General features: G+C 36.1%; 1 protein-coding gene across 2 annotated transcripts; it reads right to left on the bottom strand.

Annotated features, from left to right (window-relative positions):
- Positions 1–1,128: 1,128 nt before the first annotated feature.
- On the bottom strand, positions 1,129–24,118 carry LOC109073760 (pleckstrin homology domain-containing family M member 1-like). Of its 2 annotated transcripts, none has more exons than XM_042734983.1 (12): positions 23,904–24,118; positions 22,042–22,130; positions 19,386–19,630; positions 12,746–13,366; positions 11,391–11,856; positions 10,147–10,315; positions 8,286–9,197; positions 5,470–5,615; positions 4,349–4,542; positions 4,148–4,211; positions 2,386–2,543; positions 1,129–2,201 (listed from the first exon to the last, which is right to left on the bottom strand). In XM_042734983.1, the coding sequence occupies exons 2-12, from the start codon at positions 22,093–22,095 to the stop codon at positions 2,093–2,095; spliced, it is 3,138 nt and encodes a 1,045-aa protein (XP_042590917.1). In that variant the 5' UTR covers positions 22,096–22,130; positions 23,904–24,118; the 3' UTR covers positions 1,129–2,092. The 2 variants fall into 2 exon arrangements, with proteins under 2 accessions (XP_042590917.1, XP_042590916.1); XM_042734982.1 differs by having other exon boundaries at positions 11,391–11,865; positions 23,904–24,116.

Below are 24,118 nucleotides of genomic sequence, written 5' to 3'. Positions count from 1 at the left end.
AAAGCCCAAATTATGAGGGGGGAAATCTGAATTATAAAGTGTCACAATAATCTTTTTATTTATTAATTTAATTTGGTTGCGGAAACAAACAAACAACAAAAAAACTGAATTGCAGGATGTGAACTCAGAATTCAGAGAGAGAAAAAAAAGTCAGTATTGTGAGAAATATGCTCAGGATTTTCTTCAGAATTGTGAGATTTTGAGTATTTTCTTTCCACTAATCTGATAGAAGACATGTTATGGAATCAAAATTATATCAGGATTTTCTTTTTTTTTTTTTTTTTTTGTGTTTTTTATTTTTTATTTTTTGATAGGAGTTTAACCTGGGGCCTGTTTCATAAAACAGGTTTACCAAATAAGCCAGGTTTATTTCAGTTAGTCTGATGTATTGTCAGTTGATTTGGTTCAAAATAAGTTGGACTAACTGAAATAAGCCTGGCTTATTTGGTAAATTTTTTTATGAAACAGGCCCCTGCTCACAGTCTATCATATTTTTATATAGCAAGAAGTTTGTCTGGTACGTACAGGAAAGGGACAGAAACAAACACAGACAGAAGAGTGCCAAGAGGTTAGAAAACAGGAAGAACCAGTCAGAGACAAACACACTGCGAAGTGGTTTGAGGGGAAGGACAAGTTAAAGACAAAAATATGCATCCATCTCTCTGTAGCTGCTCTGTGATTCTAGGAAATGCTGTTTATGTTAAGTTCTGAGCATATATGTTGGCACGAACATATTGTTTTAGAGATCAGCGAACACATTAACACACACAATTTCCAAGCTGTGCTGTGTGCACTGTAAACATGGTTGCTTTCATCTGGTGAATAACTATATGCACATATATTATGACATATATTACTCCAAAGAATGAATAATAATAACAATATTAAAAGAAAAGAAGTTAAAAAGATAAATCATTAGGAATGTGAATCACTTTAGCTTACAGACCAGAGAAAAGCTTTAGTATTCATAACTGTATTAAGAGATCAGCTGTCAGTTCATGGTTAGACTTTTGCCTCCTCTAGTGGCAAAACATAAAAGAGACAAAAAGTCATCTGGGAACACGTGATATAATGAACTTGTCATAAAAATATCAGCATTGTTAAAAAAAAGTAGTAAAAAAAAAAAAATATTTTCCTCAATGTTCTCTCATAGTTCAGTCTCAAATATAAAACATGCTAATGAAGCAGAAGTCAACCTTCATATGCATTCATTAAACCAGGAAAATAAAAAGTAAAAAGACTTTTTAATCCTTTTTATCATCCACAGACATGAATGTCAGCAATTAGATTTCTGATCTGATTTTGTGGCAAGCATTAATAATTCACATGGGCTTACAATAGCTACATTTTTGGCACATCCCATTTTAGTGATGATCGGTACACTCAAACTTGAAAATAAAGGCACAGCATCATACGAAAACGACCTGTTAAAGGAGGTTGTAAGTGTTGGTACATGTCATAATTCCATTAACCATCCTCTTAATGCGTACAATACCTGCATATACAACTTGTTAATGCATACAGTGCTTTGTAAACTCATAATGCTTCATATAAAACTTGGCATGTGACATTCAGATGTAAAAAAGTAGTATAAAAACAAGATCCTAGGCATTCAAGTGCCTTAAGTTTCATAAATAAAGACTGCCTTGGCTTGACAATCAATAACGACTACGCAAAAAACAAAAAGGGAACTAAGACTTATGATTCTGAACACAAACCTGCAGAATGTCATGTGAAGCCCGAAGAGTCGATTTACCATCAGTTGTGCTTCCATACAGTTGAAAAGCAAAACCCATAGCTTTAATATCAGTTCTCCCACCATTGCAGAAAAGTGTTGGTTTGGCATTATTGACATTTTATGAAAGAACATACACGGGAGTGCTGATGTGAGTAAATATGTACAGATGAATGTGTAAATAAGTGCACTTAAGGTCAAGAGTCAAATAAAATGCTTAGTGTAAAAAAACGATCAAACGCTTCCAGTTCATCAGCTACTGAGAAAAATAATCTTTTAGACAGAATACTACAATAATATAGTACCAACCCTGGATTTTGAGCTTGTAGCATGACCTGTTTCTAACTAACAGCTAAATCAGTCCTCCAAATCCCTCTCCATATACTTCTGTATGCGAACGCAGCGTGGACAGACCGGACACTTGGCCTTGCAGGAGGAATGAAACACCGTTTTGCAGACTTCACACCTGAGAGACAGAAAACACAGAGTCACACCGTCATCCTCATGACATCTCTCCCACTTCTGTGCTGCATGTGACTGAATCACATGACTCTACTAGAAGAGAAAGTGACAGCACAGCAGTGGTTTAGAGTGAAAGGGGATGTGTGGAGTTTTAGATCTGATGTCTGACATGTGTTACACGTCCGTACCTAATGGTGCTGTCGAACTGGAAAGGGAAGATGATGTTGTCGGAGTTGCAGATCTGACATATAAAGCCCCTTTGGGTGCAAAGGTCACAGCTGTGCACGTGCTTGGACCCAAACTGAATCAGAGACTGCAGGTAAGATTCGTAGTGCCCGTCTGCTATCTGTGTGCAAAAAAGAAATCACAAGTCCGATCACTTAATAGCCCTCTTTTCTTCAATGAGGGATATCGTGTGATCTCGTGTGATATTCCTATTCTTCAGAAAAAAAGGTACAAAAGTTGTCACTAATGTCATACCTTTTTAAAAAGTACACACTTTAGGTACCAGTATGCACCCTTTAAATGTACTTTTGCCCCAGCCACAACATTTGCACCTTTTTTCCTAAGAGTGTGGTTAGTTCACACCAGTGACAGAAATTCATTTTTCATTTAAGAGCAATATATGGCACCTTAAACTGATTTAATTTTTTTTTTTTTTAAAGAAATGATACTTGATACTAGCGGCCAGATTGACTAAACAGGGGAAATTAGCATTAGAGCGCAATTCCATAAAAGCGCCTATTGGAGGGAAAAATTCTGCGGGTGATTTACTAACAGTGCGCACATTAAAGAACACAGATGCAACATTTCATTTCCATAATGACCAGCGCAATCTACGAATTACCGTCTGCTTTAAGACATGCTTTTTTGGAGAGATAATGCAGCAAATACCAGTGAATTGATGAGGGCATGTCTTAGTAAATTATATTGCGTGATTCATTATTTAATTTACCAGTCGGAAGGGAAACTCCTACAAATGCATATTCAATAAGGTGAGTCACAAAAGTAACTGTCCACACCTTTTTAAAGCACTAATTTCCCATTGTAAATCCTAAACAGTAATTTTTTTTAAGCCAAATTGAGGTTTTGCGCTTGTGCAAGCTGATTGTAAATCTGGCCCAAAATATATATCTAAAACCACCAGTAGGTGGCACCGAAGTCACTGTCCTAATGAGTTAAAGGGATAGTTCACCCAAAAATTAAAATGTGATGTTTATCTGCTTACCCCCAGGGCATCCAAGATGTATGTGACTATGTTTTTTTCAGTAGAACACAAACAAAGATTTTTAACTCAAACCGTTGCAGTCTGTCAGTCATATTATGGAATATTATTTTTTGATTCTCAAAGCCATGATTCCCATTCACTTCCATTATATGACTGACAGACTGCAAAGGTTTGAGTTAAAAATCTTTGTTTGTGTTCTACTGAAGAAACAAAGTCACCTACATCTTGGATGCCCTGGGGGTAAGCAGATAAACATCACATTTTAATTTTTGGGTGAACTATCCCTTTAAGTGATTCATTTAAATGGCTGATTAATTTGGTCATTGAATCATTCAAAACGCGGATTCATTCAGTAACGAAGCACTGTGTGCTACTGGCTCAGAGATGCAAAACAGTTCTTTCATTTGGAAATTTTCATTGACAATATAAAACAAAAATATAAATGTTGTGTCTAAATTGTAACTCAAAATGTTTATTGAACAATGAGATCAATATGAGATTGGCAATCATGCAATTTCGCTTAACTATATCCACCTTATTTTGCAAAGCAGAGTAATTTTCCAAAAATGAATTGTATGCTAAAAGAGCAGTACGTTTTGTTTGGTAATATACTCGATCTCAGCTCGTCCATCGTTAAAATAAAAATGACGATATTTTCGTAGATGATATGTATCGCATACCCCTAGTTCAAAAGATAAACAACAAGAAACAGCAAGCAATACCTGCTGCAAGTCCAATACACTGTATAGATCACTGTTATCCAGTAAGAATGTCCGCTGCTGAAGTCTGGAAATAAAATACAGATTACTTATCTGTTGCAATCATCTATTAAAGACTTGATTGTGTCCCAATTACAAACACATGCATCTAAGAATATACACACACACACACACACACACACACACCGACACACACACACACACCTGGGTTGGATCTGTTTGCTGATGCCGCTGCGGCAGATGAGGATGTAGTCTCCAAGAAAACGAAGCCTTAGTCTCAGGCTCTGCACTCTCTCCATGATGTCAGTGTGATCAAACAGGTCAGGATTCAAAACGTCAAGGTGCAGGAGCGGCTCGTGCTCAATTTGAGTCAGCAACTTAAAGGCTTGTTTTGAAACCTGAACATATAGACACACACACACACACACACACACACACACACACACACACACACACACACAGATGAATGACAAACACATATAAACAATTCAGAAATTTGGGTTTGGTAAGATTTTGCATTCATTTGATGAAAAATACAGTATAAACAGTAATATTATGGAATATAGTTTTATAATTTAAAAGTACTCTTTTCTGTTTGAATATATTTTCAAATGTAATTTATTCCTGTGATCAAAGCGGAGTTTTCAGCATCGTTACTCCAGTCTTCAGTGTCACATGATCCTTCAGAAATCATTCTAATATGCTGATTTACTGCTCGAGAAATATTTATTATCACAAATGCTGAAAACAGTTGTGCTGCTTTTGTGGAAACAGATATTTTTCCAGTTGAACAGCATTTAAATTGTAATTTATTTTTTTAATAACATCATAAATGTCTTATCTCTTACTTCTGATCACCTTACAGAATGAAAGTGAATTTCTATATAATTATATTATTTAATGAATAAATCAGCATTTCATGTAATGAATGTTCTCAAATGACAGGCCTACTCTTTAGAAAAAAAACCTTTTTTAAATAATACGCATCTGATTTGTTTAATATCTATAAAATTATGACAATATATTTTACTTTATTAAATTAAGTCAAATGGAAGGTGAATCCCACTTATTTTAATTTTAGTCCATAAAAAAATAATGTTTTTAAAATAATACATATCTGACTCATTTATTTAATATCTATAAAATTATGAAAGTATATTTTACTTCATTAAATTAAGTCAAATGGAAAGTGAATCCCACTTATGTTAATTTTAGTCAATAAAATAAAATAAAATAAAATAAAATAAAATAAAATAAAATAAAATAAAATAAAATAAAATAAAATAAAATAAAATAAAATAAAATAAAAAGTCCTAAGAGCTCACCTCCCGTGCTGTTAGGTCCCAGTTGTGCAGCATGCGTGAGGGGATGATGGTTGTGTCTCCCTGATGGCAGCTCTCACAGTAGTACTGACCCGAGAACGCACAGAGTCTGGCTCTCCCCAGAGACATACCGATCTGACGAGGGCAACCTGCGTACACACATGCACAGTGGCTTTTACTCAGAGCCAGAGAGCACAGACACAGAGAGAAACACTTACATACAGACACAAGAGCACAGCACTTCCTCTAGCTCACAAATGCAAGCATGCAAAGGAAGTAAACATGTGGCTAATGCCTCGCTTCTGGGCCGATGAGAAGTGAAGATCAGACAAATCCAGTTTAAAATGCAAATGCATAGTTATAATGTAATATTTGCATTGCTGGTTTCATACACTCCGGTCAAATATTTATAGCATGTAAAAAAAATAATGATTCAAGAATGTCAGTAGTGGTGTAAAACAAAGCAAAATATTTATAGAATGTTTAAAGAATGTGATTAGTGGTGTAAACAAAGCAAAAAAAAATTAAGCAATGATAAAAAGGAATATGATTAAATATTTAATTATTATTATTATTATAATTATTATATTAATTATTATTAATTAATTATTTTATTATTATTGACATTTGAAAACCTAAAGGAACCTTGCCATATCATAAAAGATTGAAATATCTGATTAATACGCTTCTGTTTAAAAGATTTGTATTTTTATTATAAATTAATAAATAAAGATTACATAATTACTAATATATACATATATATTATATTATATAGATTATATTATTACTAAAAGTTTTTGCACTGGTGTGCCTAACTCTTTTTCTTGGGTGTTTGACCACATCACATTTAACACCACAGTTTTACAAGTTAACTTTTTTTTTATTTTATTTTTTTATTGCTGTCCATATAGGCAATATTGACTTGTAAATGATTAACTAACAATCTGGTCAACATAAAGTTCTTTATTTGAAGCACAATTCTACAAGAAAGGTAACTTACTGAAAATTGTTGGTACTTAAATTGCTTCACTGAGCTTAAATTTAAACTTAAAACATCTCAAGATAAATGAAATAAGAAAATCTAAATTAAGTGTTTTAAGGGCTTCAAACTGAACATCTCATGGCTCAGTGTCTTATGGACTATCCTCCATTGCAGTCACATGCCCCTCGGATTGCCAACTCCTGTAGTTTGGCCTTCTTGATCTTTGGCCTTGGCTAAACCAGCTGGCCACACTCTCTCTAGCAGCAAACTCTTCCAGACTTGGCCCCTCTACACTGATTCTTATCAGATCTTCCACTGTGTCTGAATGAAGGGATTCTCTAGTGTCTGATTTGAAGAGCTAAACAGTCCCTAAACAGCTTATACTACTGTCTCAGCTATTAAAATAGTTCAGTTTTGTATGCAATAGCGAAGTGATTATATTTCATTTCGTTTTTTATCAAGTTAATTTAGAAAAACGTTTGGAGCATTTAAAATTTTCGTTAAATGTAAGTTGTTTTTTTTTTTTTAAGTAACGACCAAGCGGCCAGCGGGCAGACAGTGAGCCTACGTTTGATCAATTTAGCCTTCTCAAATCATCACGACTCGCATAAAATAAAATCTATAGATATAAAACAGTTCAAGCATATAACAATGTTTAAACATTAGACCCAGATAAATGTGCGCTATATCCAATAATTTGTGTGGAGATGCTTCAGGACATGGAGACGCCAGCGTGATCACTTGCATTTTTTTCATTGGATACGCCGTCATTTTTGCACATAAAAGTAAGAGTAATGCATCATTCGTAACTGCAAAGGGTCTTTTATTTGTGTGCACTCACAATATCTACAAAACATTGTGCTTTTATAAAATAAAGAAAACAAACACGATGCGCTTTCTGCGTCTCATCTTTAACAGGAGTACAAAAATGAACTGAAACTCGGTGAAAACGTGCTTCACAGATATGATAAATATATCTATAGAAAGCTTTAAATGATTACTTAACAAAATAAAACAAATCGAAAACAAAAACTCTTTCATTATAATCATAATCCGTAAAGATGCACTTTTCTGTAAAGTGGATTCTAATGAGATGGTGAGTCAGGATCAGCAACTTCATCCTTGCGACACAGACTCAGGAAACACTAGTTTATTAGTAAATAATTCAAATATCTTCTTACTATTTCCTCCTGTCACATTTATGGTAATTACTTTTGCCGGTGCTTTGTGGCAAGCTTGAGCTTATTGCATGTATTTGAACTGAGAACTGTTCAGCTGCGCTGCTTCTGCAGGACACTAAACACCGTCGAGCCACTCTTGACAGTCACGGTAGCACGGTCTCGTGTTGTTTCCACTAGCACGGCAATTTTTTTTTTCATCACTAATTGATGGATGTCTACAATATAAAAGGAGAAGTCTAAAACAGGTGGGAGGCCCGGCCCGTGTCTGAACTATGACGTGAAAATTATCCCGAAGCCCGGTTCGAAGGGCATAAAAAATTTGGGGTCCGTCGGGCTCAGGCTGAAATGCAGGGCTCTAGTGTCTGTTGTTTAACCACAGGGAGACTGAGGAGTCACGGAGACTCTTTTCCCCTTGAACGCCTAGTCGCACCATTGAGAAATTAGCTCGCATGTGCGAACAAATTGGTCGCACTCTAGAGCCTTGCTTTGACAAATTTTTTAACCAAAAACATCTCCACTGCTTAATTAAAATAAATTAATTCAGATATTGAAAACAAGTGCTTATTAAAAGTCATCTGTATGATTTGCATTTAATTGTAATTCAAAACAACAAAAAACTATACAAATAACAAAACAATCATGCCAAGCTCTCATACCTGCACATTTGTAGTTTTGCGCATCTAGTCCTCTCTCATTCGGGACAGTAGACAGGTGAGAGAGCAGCACCCCATCTCCCTTCAGTCTGTGTTGGACCAGCTTGTGGACACTGCCCACTGCTGACTCGCCCTGAACCGCTCCATCATCCTCCGTCTCCAGATACGAGTCGAGCGCTCCTCTGATCAGACTCCTCCATCCTCGTGCTTCCTCACCGCTCTCCGCCCGCAGCGTCAGAGTGTCCCGCACAGTCAGAACCTTAAAAAACGCTGGACTTCCTAGAGAAACATCTGGAACCACATCCCTGATGCTCCCAATGGGGTATATGAACAGAGGCGTCTTCGAGTCCCCTTGGACCTGGTAACCTCTGAGGGTCTCCAGCGAGAGAGAAAGTAAAACGGACCGCCAACCCTTCTCCTCCAAGTTCTGATAGACCACCGCTTCCTTTATGGCATCTGGTTCTGGGTCTTTATGACGTGTCCAGTCTAACTGTGGAGTATCTGGAAGCTCTGAGATGACGTGTTCGGGGCTTGAGGGTGTCGGTGAGGGGACGTCCTGGTCGTGGGACGTGTGTAGCACATCCCACTGTTCGTCTCTCATCATGGGCCGTAGTTTGCTGATGGCCTCCACGATGCGATCCACCCAGTCCTCCGCCTCTCCTCGAGACGGTGCACGCAGGTAGATTCTTTTGCCGGGGAAGGAGAGCCGAAATCGTCCCTCGGTACTGGAGGACAGGTGGACATCTTCGCAGCGCAGCAGGGACAGGTTTTCGTAGCAGATGCGCTCCTCTGCATTGATGTAAAGCCGCAGCTCAAACGGAGAGAGCTCGCAGGAATAATCCCACCACATGCCCACCGCACTGCGCCGCTCCAGCTGACCCAGCTTCAGAAGACCCCTGAACGGGTTAGGAAGACCTGACAGAGATAGAGAGAGAGAGAGAGAGAGAGAGAGAGGAAGAGAGAGAGAGAGAGAGAGAGAAAGAGAGAGACAGAGAGAGACAGAGAGAGAGAGACAGAGAGAGAGAGAGAGTCCACTTTATACACACATCCAGCATTTCTAGTCTAGTTTTTTTTTAATTCAAATTTAAATTCAATTAAAATGCGAAATGGAGCTTTGTGCTCGTTTATCCTACTTCTCTCATTCAGCACAAATCAAAATATTCCATAATATTTCCATATTTACGATGTAACGTATCTGAATGCTAAACTATTATTTATTATGTAAATTTAAGGCTTTGTGTTTCAGTCGCGTTCCAACGGTGACACAGAGGACCATTATCATTTTATCAAACTATCCAAGGTTTAAAAGCAGAAATGTGAAAATCATATTTTAAGAATACAAATATGTTTATTAATTGAAATTTAAAGTTGTCCAAATTGCTTGTTAATGTTCTAGGGTAGAGGAACTTGCTCTTCTGTGGTAACCACCATCAAGTGCCACAGATGCTGTTGATAAAGCTTAGGCTGCACTGAACCCGGAACATTCCGGTCTTCTTATAAACATGTGCAGTCTACAGGCGTCAGACTTGTAATTTAGCGGATGACTTTCATTATGAGCAACCTTATGAAAGTACCTGAGACTGTAACTCTCTGGTTTAAACCCCGATCATACCTGGGGTCAAACAACCACTGAAGGCCTTTATATAGCTATGGAAATTAAATCTAGCACTTAATAACTGTATGTGAAACCAAGCAAAGGGAAGTACAAGTATGAGTGCTAGTTTTTTTTAAGGTCATCGTTCAGCGAGAAGGAAGTTTAAAAAACAGACAGACCACTACTTTTTCCAGCACTTTGCAGCTCAGGGCTTGACAAGTGAAACATCCAAGAATCAGACATAAGGAAATTGCCGTCTTGTGTCCTTACCGTTGTGTCTCCGGTGCACTACACTAGGTGCTGACTGGATGCCGGCTGGTTCAGAGGTAGGCGACTCCCGCCCGTTCATCTGCGCGATGTCAATCACGGCATACGCTTCAGGACTGTCCATTTTTTCTGGTTTGTAGAAATCATCCTCTGATATCCAAGACGTGGATTTCTGAGACACAAAAAGGTGCAGAGATGGAAACACCGTCAGGTTAACAACATATAAATAAAAACTTTGCATGCAAAACCCTTTTTAAAACAGTTTTATATAAACTCTTTAATGATATAATTATGTTTCTGCTGTTGCTGTCATGATTCGGGTTTATTTAAACATAACCTGTTAATGATGTCTCATTTAAGTTAAAAGTACTGCTGTCAGACGATTAATCGCGATTATTCGCAACTAAAATAAAAGTTATGTTTACATCATATATGCATGTGTACTGTGTATATTTATTATGTTTATATAAATACACACATGGACGTGTATATTGAATAAAAATGTTTATAAAAATAATATAAATTATATGAGTATAAATATATGCATGTAAATATTTTTCAAATAAATACTATGTGTGCATTAATATATACATAATAAATATACACAGTACACACATACGTACGTAAACAGAAACTTTTATTATGGATGCAATTAATCACAATTAATCGTCTGACAGCACTAGTCAAAATATAAAGAATATGTAACCTTGCATATATTTAGCAAAATGAGTTATCTTGTATCTTTAAGTATCAAGCTCTAGATGTTACGTAACATTATTGTTTACAAGCTGTTTTAATGATGTCTTTTTGTGGTTGAAACTGTTGCATGAGAAATTATACACAACTGGTAAATCTTTCAACATGTTCTCATGTTCATTCATGTTTATTTTGAGCTGTAATTAGAGGAAGAAATGATTGGTTCACTTGTGCTTTGAATCTCATGATAACATTTACTGTACTACATTTGCACAGGAACAGTAACAAAACAAAGCTTACTGAAGTTTGCTTCCTGCATGAAGTGAAAACAGCACAGTGAAATCAAAATGAAGATCGATTAATCTACATTAATAATCCAGCACTAGTTCAGAGTATGTGTGTGAATGTAAGTGTTTTGTTATTAAATCACTTATACTGTCAATTCATTTTGAAATGCCGATACAATATCAAAGTTCATTTTGTCGGATATAAAGTGATTTATATGCTTAAGAAATGAAAGCCTGAGAGTATGAATCCCTGAAAACACTCACGCAGGAGGAATACAGAGAGTCTGAGGAGGTTTTCCTGCAGACGGTACTTGCGGAGCGTCTATATGCAGCATGTTGGGATTTCTCCACTGAACTAGAGACAGTGGAGGTCTCTGAAGGAAGAGCGTCAGGGTCTTTAAGGTCGGAGGACTTCTCAGCCGTCTCAGTCGAAGTAGACACTGAAGGGGAATCAACAGATGAGTTCCTCTGCTCACCTTCTGGAGTCTCGGTGACTGTGGCGGGTTTAACTAGAGTCTTGGATTCTTCCGTCTCCTGTAACGTCTCAGCTGATATGTTTTCTGAGCACGCTTTAGATTGCTCTGAGATGTGTGCATCTAATAGATGTGTGTCCTGTGTAGCTGCGGGAGACGCGTCAGGCTTGTGTGTGTTGTCATTTACAGCTTGTGTGGCAGAGTCTGAAGCTGGTATGAACACATCAAAGTCTTCCTTCAAGTCCTGATTAGAGGAACTGTTGTCACTGAAAAACAAACAGGCACGACTGCAGCTTACAAACTTTCTCAAGTCGTTTCTTTCACATTTACTTTAGAAAACCTTGTCCTAACTAGAATTGGCATGCATGGAGGTTTCTGAGCTCAGTAACAGAAGCAGCAAAACCATGGCCAAGTACATACTTGATATGTAATATCCAGCTGAATAAAAGGATTTTGGATGGGAAAGAAAACACAAAAACATGCAACTGACACAATGTTTTACTGCATGAACGAAGTTGTTGGTGGTTGGCTCAAAATCTGGGTCAGATGGTCCAACGCTTAACCAGTCAATTACAGACATTGACTATAGAGTCTGACATGAATATTTAAAAGTAATTAATTTAGAGCCGCAAAGCAGGTTTTGGCATTAACAGCAATGCTTTGAAAATCAGCATGCTGGAACATTAAGTCGCCATCTAATACAGGGGGTTTCAAGCTTTTTGTTACCACAGACCCCCAAATATAAGGATCCAGGATGATTCAGTAACTTCATTTATTTGGAATATATACACTATCGTTCAAAAGTTTGGGTTCATTAAGATTTTTTAAAAAGAAAACTCTACTTTTATTTTGCAAGAATGCATCTGAAGATGATCAAAAGTGACAATAAAAACACTTAATATGTTGCTAAATATTTCTTTTTCAAGTAAATGCTTATTCTTAACTTTCTTTTCATCAAAGAATCCTAAAAAAACATCATGGTTTACAAAAATAAAATAAAATATTTTCAGTATTGATAATAATCAGAAATATTTCTTAATCAGCAAATCAGCCTATCAGAATGTTTGATAATTTTTTTGAGAGGATTACTAATTTGTATTGTTTTCATAGCTCTGCAGAGTGGTACCAGAACAGACTTCTACTCACTCTGTAGCGGTGATCTTCTGTTGTGCGTTTTGGCTGATCTCCGTGTCACAACTCCAGTGCTCCTTCCCTGGACTCCTGAGCTCCTGACCCTGCAGCAGACTATCAGAGCTCAGGCTGGAGGACAGCTGCGACGATCCTGACGTGTCCAGACTCAGGTTTGATGTGGTCAGCGGAGTGTTCAGCTGCTCTCTCCTCGGCTCCCTCTGGAGCACCTCCTGAGCCCAATCTGAGCTTCCAGACCCTCCGGATGACTGGGAGACCGTATCCCAAGACTCCTTGCGCTTGGGGACTACAAGGTGCTCGTCGGCAGGCGTTGGGGGACACAGACCCGCGAGGACCAGGGGTGTGTTGGTCCACTCATTCAGTACAGCTGATTTATAAGAGAGCTGGAAGGTCATCGAGGACAAACCCTGCAGGAGGGTGAGGAGAACCTCACGGTCCTCCGGGTCCAGCAAAAGAGCCCCGGGCTGGTAGTAGGAGCCCAGGTTGGAGCCTTCACGAAACAGCGAGGCCAGGTAACACTCCAGAAGCCCGTCATTTAGCGCCAGGCGAACCCATGCTCTGCAGCGACCGATGTCTGAGTTTATGAAGCTTAGACGTTCCAGTTCTTTAACTACATCCCTATAGTGTCAAAAAGAAGCATGTGAAACATTATGAGGTTAGTTCACCCAAAAAGAAAATGTCATGGTTTCACATTTTACACATTCATGCACTCGTACCAAACAAGTTCAAAATGTGATTTTTTGATGATGTTTGTTCTCGTTCTTCAAGCATGCATGTTTGATCTTCCATTTACCATATTTAATGTGCGTTGCTCAATGTTCATATGTGAATTAAAGCTTATATTAAATCTGTTCATTATATAAAGTGATTGTGTCTCTTGGATTAAACCACTCCAGCACTATTTGCACTCCAGGAACCCTTTTCTATTGTAATTGCAAAATGTAATTTATTCCTGATCTTTCTTTCTTTCTTTCTTTTCTTTTAAACGCCATACCAGCTTCTAAGGCTATATTCATGGCGAGAATAAAGTGCAATCAATCAAAGGAAGACTAGAAAAGATGTTTAACATTTATTTCCTCTAGAAATCTTAACCATGTTCGGATTCACTTGATTAAAAACTTTTTCAAAAGTATCAACGGAATAAAAAAGGTTCCTCACAGAAGAGGTTTTAATACAGTCTAGAAGGATATGTTTAATGGACGATGAATTCTGACAAGATTAACATTTTGGAGGATTTTCTCCTAAGAGTAAACATTTATGTGTAATTTTTGAATGTCCTATTCTGCATCGTGTATAGATGACTTGATTCCAACGATTCTCAAAACAGAGGTTAAGTTTTTTCTTCACATCAGGATTTATTTCATGCAACTTATTATTTAGACATTGATCCCATTCTGATTGCCATTTATTTCTGATGTATTCATTTATCGTTTGTTTAAAGTCTGTAAAAGGTATAAAACTATTTACTAATTCTGTGCATAGTGCTTCTTTTGCTGCACTGTCTGCTTTCTCATTTCCAGCAATTCCTGAGTGTCCAGGTACCCAGCAAAAGTAGATGCTAAAAGCCTTTGATTTGAGCATTGATAATTTAACGAAGATCTTGACTACTGTTGGATGATCAGTTTTCATACTTTCCAGTGAATCCAGGCATGATTTTGAGTCAGTCATTATTAAGAATTTCTTCTGTGAAGACGTTTCAATAAATTTTAATGCCAGCAATAAAGCATTTGCTTCTGCTGTGAAGATTGAACTTTGATCTGGAATACGTATACCTTGATGTACTTCATTCGTTGCAAAAGCTGCCGCTACCTGGTTTCCAGATTTGGATCCATCTGTGTATATTAGAGTATACTGAGGATACATATCTCTTATTTCTAAAAATTGTAGCTGATAATCATTTGGATGCGTTTCCGATTTTTGATTCTTTGATAAATCCAACAAAATAAAGGGTTTTTTGGTATCCCAAGGGGGAATTTTGCAAAAGTGGGTTTGTTCCAAGATGTTTAAATCTACTTTGAGATTTTCCAGATGAGGTTTTATACGTAGACCAAATGGACGAATATGATTTGGTTTTCTTTCATACATTGTTGAATACTGGACTATAAAAACTGCCGGATATGCTGGATTTCCTTTATTTGTTTTTAATTTGATTGCATATTGTAAGGCCAACTTTAATCGTCTGTTTTCCAAGGAAGGTTCATTGGCTTCTACCTACGTATACGTATAAACTTTGAATTGGTGATGTTCTATATGCTCCCAAAGCTAATCGTATGCCTTGATGATGTATAGTATCCAATGCTTGTATATATGATTTCCTGGCAGATCCATAAACAATACTCCCATAGTCCACCTTCGATCGGATCAAAGTTCTATATAAGTTCATAAGTGATGTCATATCTGCTCCCCATTTAGTTTTGGGCAAAACCTTTAAGATGTTCAGGCCTTTAGAACACTTCTTTTTAAGCATTTTAATATGTGGAATAATTGTCAAAGATTATGCCAAGGAATTTAGTCTCCTTTGCGACTTCAATGGGAGTTCCATCCAAAAATAATTCTGGTTCATTATGCAATGAACGAAGTTGACAAAAATGCATACAGACAGTTTTTGTTTGTGAAAATTTAAAGCCATTCCGTATTGACCATGAGAGCATTTTATTTATTTTTAGTTGGATTTTTCGTTCAATAGTGTTATATATGCTTGCTCTCTATAACAAATGCAGATGTCATCTACATACAGTATAAACTACAAAGAACATCTGAACCAATAACCGGAGCAATACTGTCTATTTTTATACTAAAAAGAGTTACTGATAAAATACTTCCTTGAGGTACTCAAAGTTCTTGTTTATGCGGGTCGGACACAGTATTGTCAACCTTGACTCTAAAGATTCTATTCGAAAGAAATCTTTCAATAAAAATTGGCAAACGACCTCTAAAATTTAGTCGATACAGATCCTTTAAGATTCCATTCTTCCAAGTGGTATCATAGGCTTTTTCCAAGTCGAAAAAAACAGCTACAGCATGTTCTTTCTTAATAAACGCATCATGGATATAACTTTCAAGACTGACAAGGTGATCTGTTGTACTTCGACCTTTCCTAAAACCACATTGAGCCTTACTTATAAGATATTTGGATTCCAGGCACCAGACTAGACGATCATTTACCATCCTCTCCATAGTTTTACATAGACAACTGGTTAAAGCTATAGGTCGATAATTTATAGGATCACTATGGTCTTTTCCAGGTTTTGGGATAGGAAAAATTTCAGCTTCAAGCCAAGAAGATGGGATACTTCCTGATATCCAAATAGAGTTAAAAGTTCCCAGAAGCTTCTTCAGAAAGAGGTGAGGTAAGTTCTTTATAAACTGATAATGAACTTTATCTGGTCCAACCGCTGTATCATGGGATTTCCTAATGGCTCGTTGTAGTTCTTCCATGGAAAAATTCTGATTGTATGGCTCTAAATTATTTGAAATAAAATTTATTTTCTTTTTCTCTTGTTGAATTTGGAATGTTCTAAAAGCAGGAGAACAGTTCTCAAAAGATGAATTCTTTTCAAAAGTTCTTGCTAGAATATTTGCAATATCTTATGTTTTGAAGTCAAGAGTAAATCATGTTGCTTGATGTGTTGTATTTGCGAACCAATGGTTTCACCCTTCATTTTCCGTATCAAGTTCCAGATTTTGGTTGATGGAGTATTAGGTGATATACTGGCAACAAAATTTCTCCAGCTTTCCTTCTTAACTTCTTTGATAGTTCTTCTTTCTTTTGCTCTAGCAATTTTGAGTTTAATAAGATTTTCAGTTGATGGATGTTTGTAGAAATATCTTTCAGCTTTTTTCCTTTCTTTAATAATTTCTTTACATTTATCATCAAACCATGGGAGCTGTTTAGATTTTTTGTTTAATGATGTTTTTGGGACTGTATCATTTGCAATAGACATTAGTGTATCTGTAAAATTTTCCAAGGGGTCTGGCCTGTTCTCCACAAAATGTGTAAATCTCTCATAACATAGAGCTTGAAATTGATACCAGTTAGCTTTTTTGATTTTCCATCTTTGTGTTTTTTGCTTCTTCTTCTTTTCCTTTACAAGTAATGATTATTGGAAAATGGTCACTTCCACAAAGGTCATCCAATACTTTCCATGATAAATCTAAAAAAACTTCTGGTTGACATATTGTTAGATCAATTGCAGAATAAGTTCCATGCCCTGGATGTAAATAAGTATTTGACCCATTATTTAAAAAGACATAAGGTGTTATTATTTATAAAGTCTTCAATCTTCTTTCCTTTTGTATTGCAATGATCACTGCCCCACAGCAAGTTATGACTATTAAAATCTCCCATGAGTATAAAAGGAGATGGAAGTTGATTTACAAGATCATCCAAGTCTGTGCGCATCAAGTTTAATTCTGGAGGAATATAAATGGAGCATATAGTAATGGTTTTCTGCAAAGTTAATCGTACTGCTGTCACTTGTAGTCTGCTATTAATATTGATAGGACTATGAATTACATTGTTTCTTACTAGTATTGCCGTACCACCAGAAGCTCGCTTGTCATTGGGACCAAAGGTGGCATTATTCCTGATCAAAGCTGAATTTTCAGCATAATAACTACAGTCTTCAGTGTCATACGTTAAAATAAAAATAAAGAAAAAACCTATGAATAAAGTATTGGAGTACTCAAAAAGTACTCAAAGTTTTGGTTGCATGGACCGAAATCTCTCAGGTTTCATTACAAATATATTTTTCGTTTTGAAGATGTACAAAAGATTTATGGGTTTAGAGCAACATGAGGAGGAGCAATCTAACCAAAACTAACCTTTTAAGGTGTTGCTCAAATATAGATATATTCACAATTCTTTTTTTTCCTCACTACATTGTGTCAATAATCCTATCATTTTATTTACTGTACTTCTTTATGTGAGCCTTTACGTAACTGTTTACAGTTTAGTAAAGAAGCCCATCCAAATAAGTGCAATCATTTGTGAATTGCACAAAAATTTACATCTTTATGTACTGTATGTAAAATGATGTATTGTGATGTGACATACTGTAAATTTCATAGACATTTTGTAAGTATAAATATGACACTCTACACTTAACACAATGCCTAAAATTGCCCTGTTGAGTCAAGAGGCCTTAAAGAGCCTCACTTGACTAATGCCCAAAGACTGAGGAGCCAGTTACTAAACCACATGATTCATCTAATCCTACAGACTCGTCACAATCCTCACAGAGTCTCCCTGACATCTCTCTTTCTGTTTCCAAACGGGTGACAGGTTGTTCACTTGGAAATACTTTTGAGGTTAAAGCATAAACCACCATCAGTCGACTCTATTAGTAACCAAACCAAAGGCTAGGAATGATTTCAGAAGGAATGGGGAAATATTATAATTTCTGAAGGCTCATGAATGACACTTTGTTCCCTCTGATATTCTATGCATCCAATATTAAAGAGAACTGTAACATTACGTGACATAATTTGCTGAAATGCTGAAGCTGGTTGTTGGATGCCAGTGGGATTACAATACTGTTTAAAGTGTAAGTTTGATCACAAGTATTCCTGTGATCAAAGCTGAATTTTCAGCATCATTACTCCAGTCTTCAGTGTCACATGATCCTTCAGAAATCATTCTAGTTTATTATTATCAGGGTTGAAAACAGTTGTGCAGCTTCATATGTTTGTAAGAACTGTGATAAATTTACTTTTACAGGATTCTCTGTGGAATAGAAAGCTGAAGAGAACAATATTTACTTGAGGGAAACTTATTGATCCCAAAATGTTGAATAGTAGTGTTTATATGTATTCAGTGTTGGGGAGTAACTAGTTACGTGTAACAGCGTTACGCAATTTAATGACAAAATAAATGCAACTAATCTAAGGTGTATTAAATTACAGTTCTGGTATTATTATTATGTTTTTAAATATATATTTTACTTCAGAACGATCTCCAAATAAAAAGAGGTACTAAAAGTCTGATTTTGTGGTAGCTGTGTTTTACAATTCAATTATTATAATCTTAATTCAAGTGATGAAGTAATCAGTGTTGAGCACTACTGTAAGGTTAACCCTGCCTGCTTTAAATATCTGAAAATGATTAACAGTTCAAAACGTTTGTTAGAAATTTAGAAAAAGTAATCAAATGTATCCAGTTACATTAAAAACATAATTGAAATAGTTACACTACTTGATACATTTTAAACAGGGTCACTTGTAATCCGTAACTTAGCACCTATCCCAACACTGTTTATATTATCTATCATATATAATCTTTTAAATATAGAGATTACCATTTTAAAAAGTCATCTTACACGGCTGGCTACATTTTTTTGTGTTTAAGTGTATACAACGGTTGCTACTTCATCTGAGTATAATGGATTATCAGAATCAAAAAACAAATGTAAGGTGGAGACTTGTTTTTATGCATCTGTTAATGATTGGATGCTGAGATGTGGGCGTGGCACTAAAGTAGAGGCAAATGAATGTGAGTTTGTAGTGTTTTCAAGTTTTGAGATATCCACAGATGAACTGTTCATAATAAGATCAATGCTAATAAATTCAAATCCGCCTTCTTTATTTACTACATGCATGTGGGCTCCATTGAAAGTAACTTACATATTCTCTGACCCACCTGTGAGTGACGGTCTTCAACAGGCTCCAGAAGACAGGCTGAGGAAGTGCTCCTCGTGACCCTCCTATGCGTACGTGACCTCCATCAAACCGGATGAACTTGCTCTTGATTCCATGGATGAAGACGGCCTCCAGAGCGCAACACAGCAGGTTAGCCTCCAGGTCCTCGCTGGTGACCGCCGTGTCTGTGGTGATGTAACGCTTCTGCAGGACTTTTAGTGTCCGTGCGATCTTGTCCTTGATCCACTGAGGAGAACAGAACTGTTAATACTACTCTCTTGTGCATCTGTTTTTTTTTTTCTTGGACCAGATGTCAAAACAAAAGAATCAGGGAGGGAAATACCAGGAAACACATTAAATCTGTAGCTAGTGATTTAATGATACAGCCCAGTCAAAATCAATATTAGAGTTTAAGGGTCTGTAATTTGTATTGATTTGCATCACTGCCGTGAGAACAGGTCACTGGGGCCATCGTGACATCTAGGTCAGCAGACCACATCAAGGACGGCACGTCTAGAGCAAAACAACTTCACAAGATGTGGTGTAAGCATTGCACAGCCTCTTGAGGATCTCAGACAAGAGGGCAGAATGGAGAAGTCATCGTGCTCTGCCATGTGAACATGAGCAATACCTACAGACAGACCGTCACCTGATACTGTCAGCTGACTGAACACATATGAGCCAAAGCACTGACAGTCAAAGCTGTGGAAATTCAACACAGCAGCTTTAAGTCAAATGACATGCAAACAGCAGTCATGATTCTGGGAGGGATTAAGCCAAGATGACTTAAAGTTTGTCTCGAAGGCTCGGTCATAAGCACTCAGTCAATTCTGGCTCAGATCAGATCTTGCTGCAAGTGTTAAAACTGTGGTTCTGAGAAAATACATCTACCTCTTTAAAAAGACTGGATAGGTCTGAAGCAATTACTATATTTGTGACAATATAAATATACAAATACTGCTATTTTATATTCTGGGTTGCTGATATTATATACAGACCTCCTTTTATATCCTATTTTATAAGGATACACATCAGGTGTACAAATGTGGACTTTTCAGGTTAAATTATTTGAATAAAATTCCTCCTGTTCGCTTAGCATTAAATTGCCATTAAATCATATACAATCATTTGGGGTGATCATACACAGAAAACTATTAAACTCAAGTATTAATTTAGTTGGAAAGGTATATATTCTGAAAATCAAGGATAATAAAGATTTGTATTTATATGCTTTTAAAATATTTTCGAAACATTTGTTAGAAAAAACAAAAGTCAGTAGTTTGAATGCTAGACGATGCTACTAGATTTTTTCAATTTTGTTTTAACTGAAGTAAATAATTTAGATAAATTACTAATTATATATTTTTTATTTGTAACAGTGTGGAGTTTCATTCATTAAGTCTAAATACATATATTTTGGAAAAAATGTTGTGCTTCTACTGAAATAACTTTTTATGTCTAAAATGCTTTTGAGGAATTTATTTTAGTTAAATGAATTTATTTGATGAATTCTGGAAGATAAAATCTATGTACGTATATGTTGATTTCTTATATATATATATATATATTTATGTCTAAAATGCTTTTGAGGAATTTATTTATATATTTATATATATATATATATATTATACATACACACACACACACAAGATCTGGTAGCACTTTATTTTACAGTCCTGTTCCTCATGTACATACTATGTACTTATTATAGTAATTACAATAACTATGTAATACCTAGGTTCTAACCCTGAACCTACCCCTAAACCTAACCCTACCCCATGCAGTTACCTTGTATTACCAGAACTTTCTTAGATAAATACACTGTAAGTACACTATAAGTACATGTAAGTACACGTACTGTAAAATAAAGTGCAACCCAAGATCTTATATGTGTCAAAATAATGAATCTGTCTATTAAGCCTTACATACAGTGGTGTGAAATATTGTTTGGCCCCTTCCTGATTTCTTATTTTTTTGCATGTTTGTCACACTTTAATGTTTCAGATCATCAAACAAATTTAAATATTAGTAAAAGATAACACAAGTGAAGACAACATGCAGTTTTTAAATGAAGGTTTTTATTATTAAGGGAAAACAAAATCCAAAAACACCACTGTGGCTATTGAATTTAAACAGTTTTGTTCACATCCTTCATCTTGCTTTCGTTATCCATTACTGTAAGTGAACTGAATATAAAGCACTACTGAACTGCAGTTAATAGCAAAAGTTTCGAGCAAATAAAGAGGAAATGGCCAGAAAGAAACTCTCTCTCATGAAGGCACTACTTGTCTGGTTTCCATTCTGTATGTGGTCTGACTTCTACAAGACAACAAGCAAACTGTGGCCTCTTACAAACTCGTTTTAATAACCTGTATTAGAATATTAGAATTAGAACAGACAGAAATTATGCTTACTTGCAAATGACATACTTGTATATCACTGTATCTGTGCATATAAGCTGTGACAGAAGAAAGTATAACAGGCATCATCTTTGATTTAACGCTGGTTTCCAACAACAAATCCAGGTTCCCTCAAATTACACGACCTCTACCAAGAACCTGCTCGACGGGTTTCAAGACATGTGAAAGGTGTCCTATTAATGACACTGTAATGTCCACAATCCAAATAATCTTCAAAAAGATGAGGAAGTTTCAAACCTGTTTAACATCCCTGGCTTCTGGGCCGCTCTCAGGTGTTTGGGTGGCCAACATGGCTCCTCTAGCTTCAGTTAGTCCCGCTTTACACACTACAAAACACACAGACAAATGACTTAATTGCAGAGTGTAACACAATTCTAATGGTAACAGTTTTGTGTCTGTAACTCTCTCAGACTCTGTGTATCTCAAACTGTAGAATATTCCCATTATATGTTATAATCTAAACTTAAGTTGCTTTAAAATCTTATCAGAGTAAATCTGAATATTTGACTTTAAATCTGAGTAAATTAATGAAAAAAATAACACAAATAAAACTGTCTACATCTTTTATATATTGGTAAAAAAAAATTCACCAGAAGCAAATACAGAAATACACAAAACCACTCTAAAAACATAACAGACAGGATGTGTGTGTTAGTCACTCTTTTATTTCGTGCCATACATGAAAGTTCAGTAACAGTACAATGGAAAGTGTAACAACCCTCCCTGTTTGCTCAGCTATTATGTTTTTAACACAAGTAGATGAAATGCTTGTGTGACTGTTTGATACGATACATCATCATTTTCTGATTTAAATGATACCAGTTCATGTACGACAGTGAATTCACTCCACAAACATGATCATATAATAAAAGAGGTTAGATAGTAGCTTATAAAAACACAATGAAGAATGGCACGTTTAATACACTGGCAGTCTTTGCTAGGTAGCAAATAGTGGAAGTGATACATGCCTGCCAGTTATTCAGTCCCACGACAATGAAGTACAAGCGCATGCCGACATCTTCATTTTACATCAAAGTACATCTGGAGTCATTGTAGACAGGTGCACTTAATTATATTGATTGTGTACTTGATAACCAATAAAGTATATATATATATATAAACAAACAGATAATATAGTATTAATTAAATACAAGACCACTCAAGTGTACCTAAAGATAGCACACTTGTTTCTTAACACACTTAAGTACATTTTAAAAAAAGTGTTCTTTGTAATAATGTCAAATTAAAAGTTTTACTTTTCAAGAATATCTTAAATCCTTACGTTTGAATAATTGTTTATCATGCTTAAAAAAAATAACTAACATACTAAAATACTTGTTTTTAATTTCAAATGTTTAAATAGAAATGGCATTCAAGTTAATTTTAGCTTACCATAAACATGTCTGTCAGTACATTTAAAACCATATTTCAATGCCAACATGAGCAATTATAAATACACATATAAAGTTGTACTAAGTTAAACTCTTAAGTTCGATTAATTGCATTTAATATACATATAAACTATATTTTAATTGCAAATAACATGAACTTATAAGTCCCAAAACATTATATTCAGTTCGTACTTAAGTAAATAAACCCTTTTAAAATGAGCCTATATTAAATACATGCTAAAGTGCACTTCTTCTCAGAAAGACAGGCGTCTTTAGCATTAAAACTTCCTTAAATTGCAGTAGACTTATCTAGAAGACCCAAAACAGCACAAAATTCATAACAACTCACTGAAAAAGAAGATAATATCACGATAATCCCATCCAAAGCGTGTGGTCTAAAATGTATTTTATTGCATCTCGTACATAGACCATACACATCGTTAATCATGGTATTTGTAGTAAAACCGTGGTTATACAAACTCAATATGCCCCCCCGAAAAACATGGTACCCAAAAATTTACTACAGTAAAACCATGGTTAATTTTCGTAAGAGTTGAGAAACATCCAAACGCCCTTAAATGAGATACGAACACAAACAGACTTTCTTACTGCTCGTGAATCCGGTTAAAATGGTCATAAAAAACAGCAGACAATTCGCCTTTTCATTATTATTGTTGACAGAATCAGTACAGTAAGCTCGTAACTCACCATGTCTGTTCTGCGTTTATCTGCCGCGGCGGCTGATGCGTTTGCTCTCCCCTCACCGAATCACGGTCGTGTGAAATATGTCACTCTCCTTCGCCTGACCAGCAAAAACAGAAGCGGGCAGGCGATAGAAATGTGATCAGATCAGCTGACGAGAAAGGCAACATGGGAAGGTTCGCCGTGTTCCTGTTGACGACCAGCGCTATTGCGCAACTCTT

Source organism: Cyprinus carpio, chromosome B12 (assembly GCF_018340385.1).
Source record: "Cyprinus carpio isolate SPL01 chromosome B12, ASM1834038v1, whole genome shotgun sequence".
NCBI classification, from domain to species: Eukaryota; Metazoa; Chordata; class Actinopteri; order Cypriniformes; family Cyprinidae; genus Cyprinus; species Cyprinus carpio.
The sequence above is the reverse complement of the archived record's forward strand: the minus strand, read 5'-3'. Positions and strand labels throughout refer to the sequence as shown.

Coding starts and splice junctions, on each gene's coding strand:
- LOC109073760 (XM_042734982.1), bottom strand. CDS start 22,095: ATGTTGGCCACCCAAACACCTGAGAGCGGCCCAGAAGCCAGGGATGTT. Junction 19,631..22,041: donor AAGCCAGGGATGTTAAACAG/GTTTGAAACTTC, acceptor TGTTCTCCTCAG/TGGATCAAGGACAAGATCGC. Junction 5,616..8,285: donor GCAAAACTACAAATGTGCAG/GTATGAGAGCTT, acceptor GTGTGTACGCAG/GTTGCCCTCGTCAGATCGGT.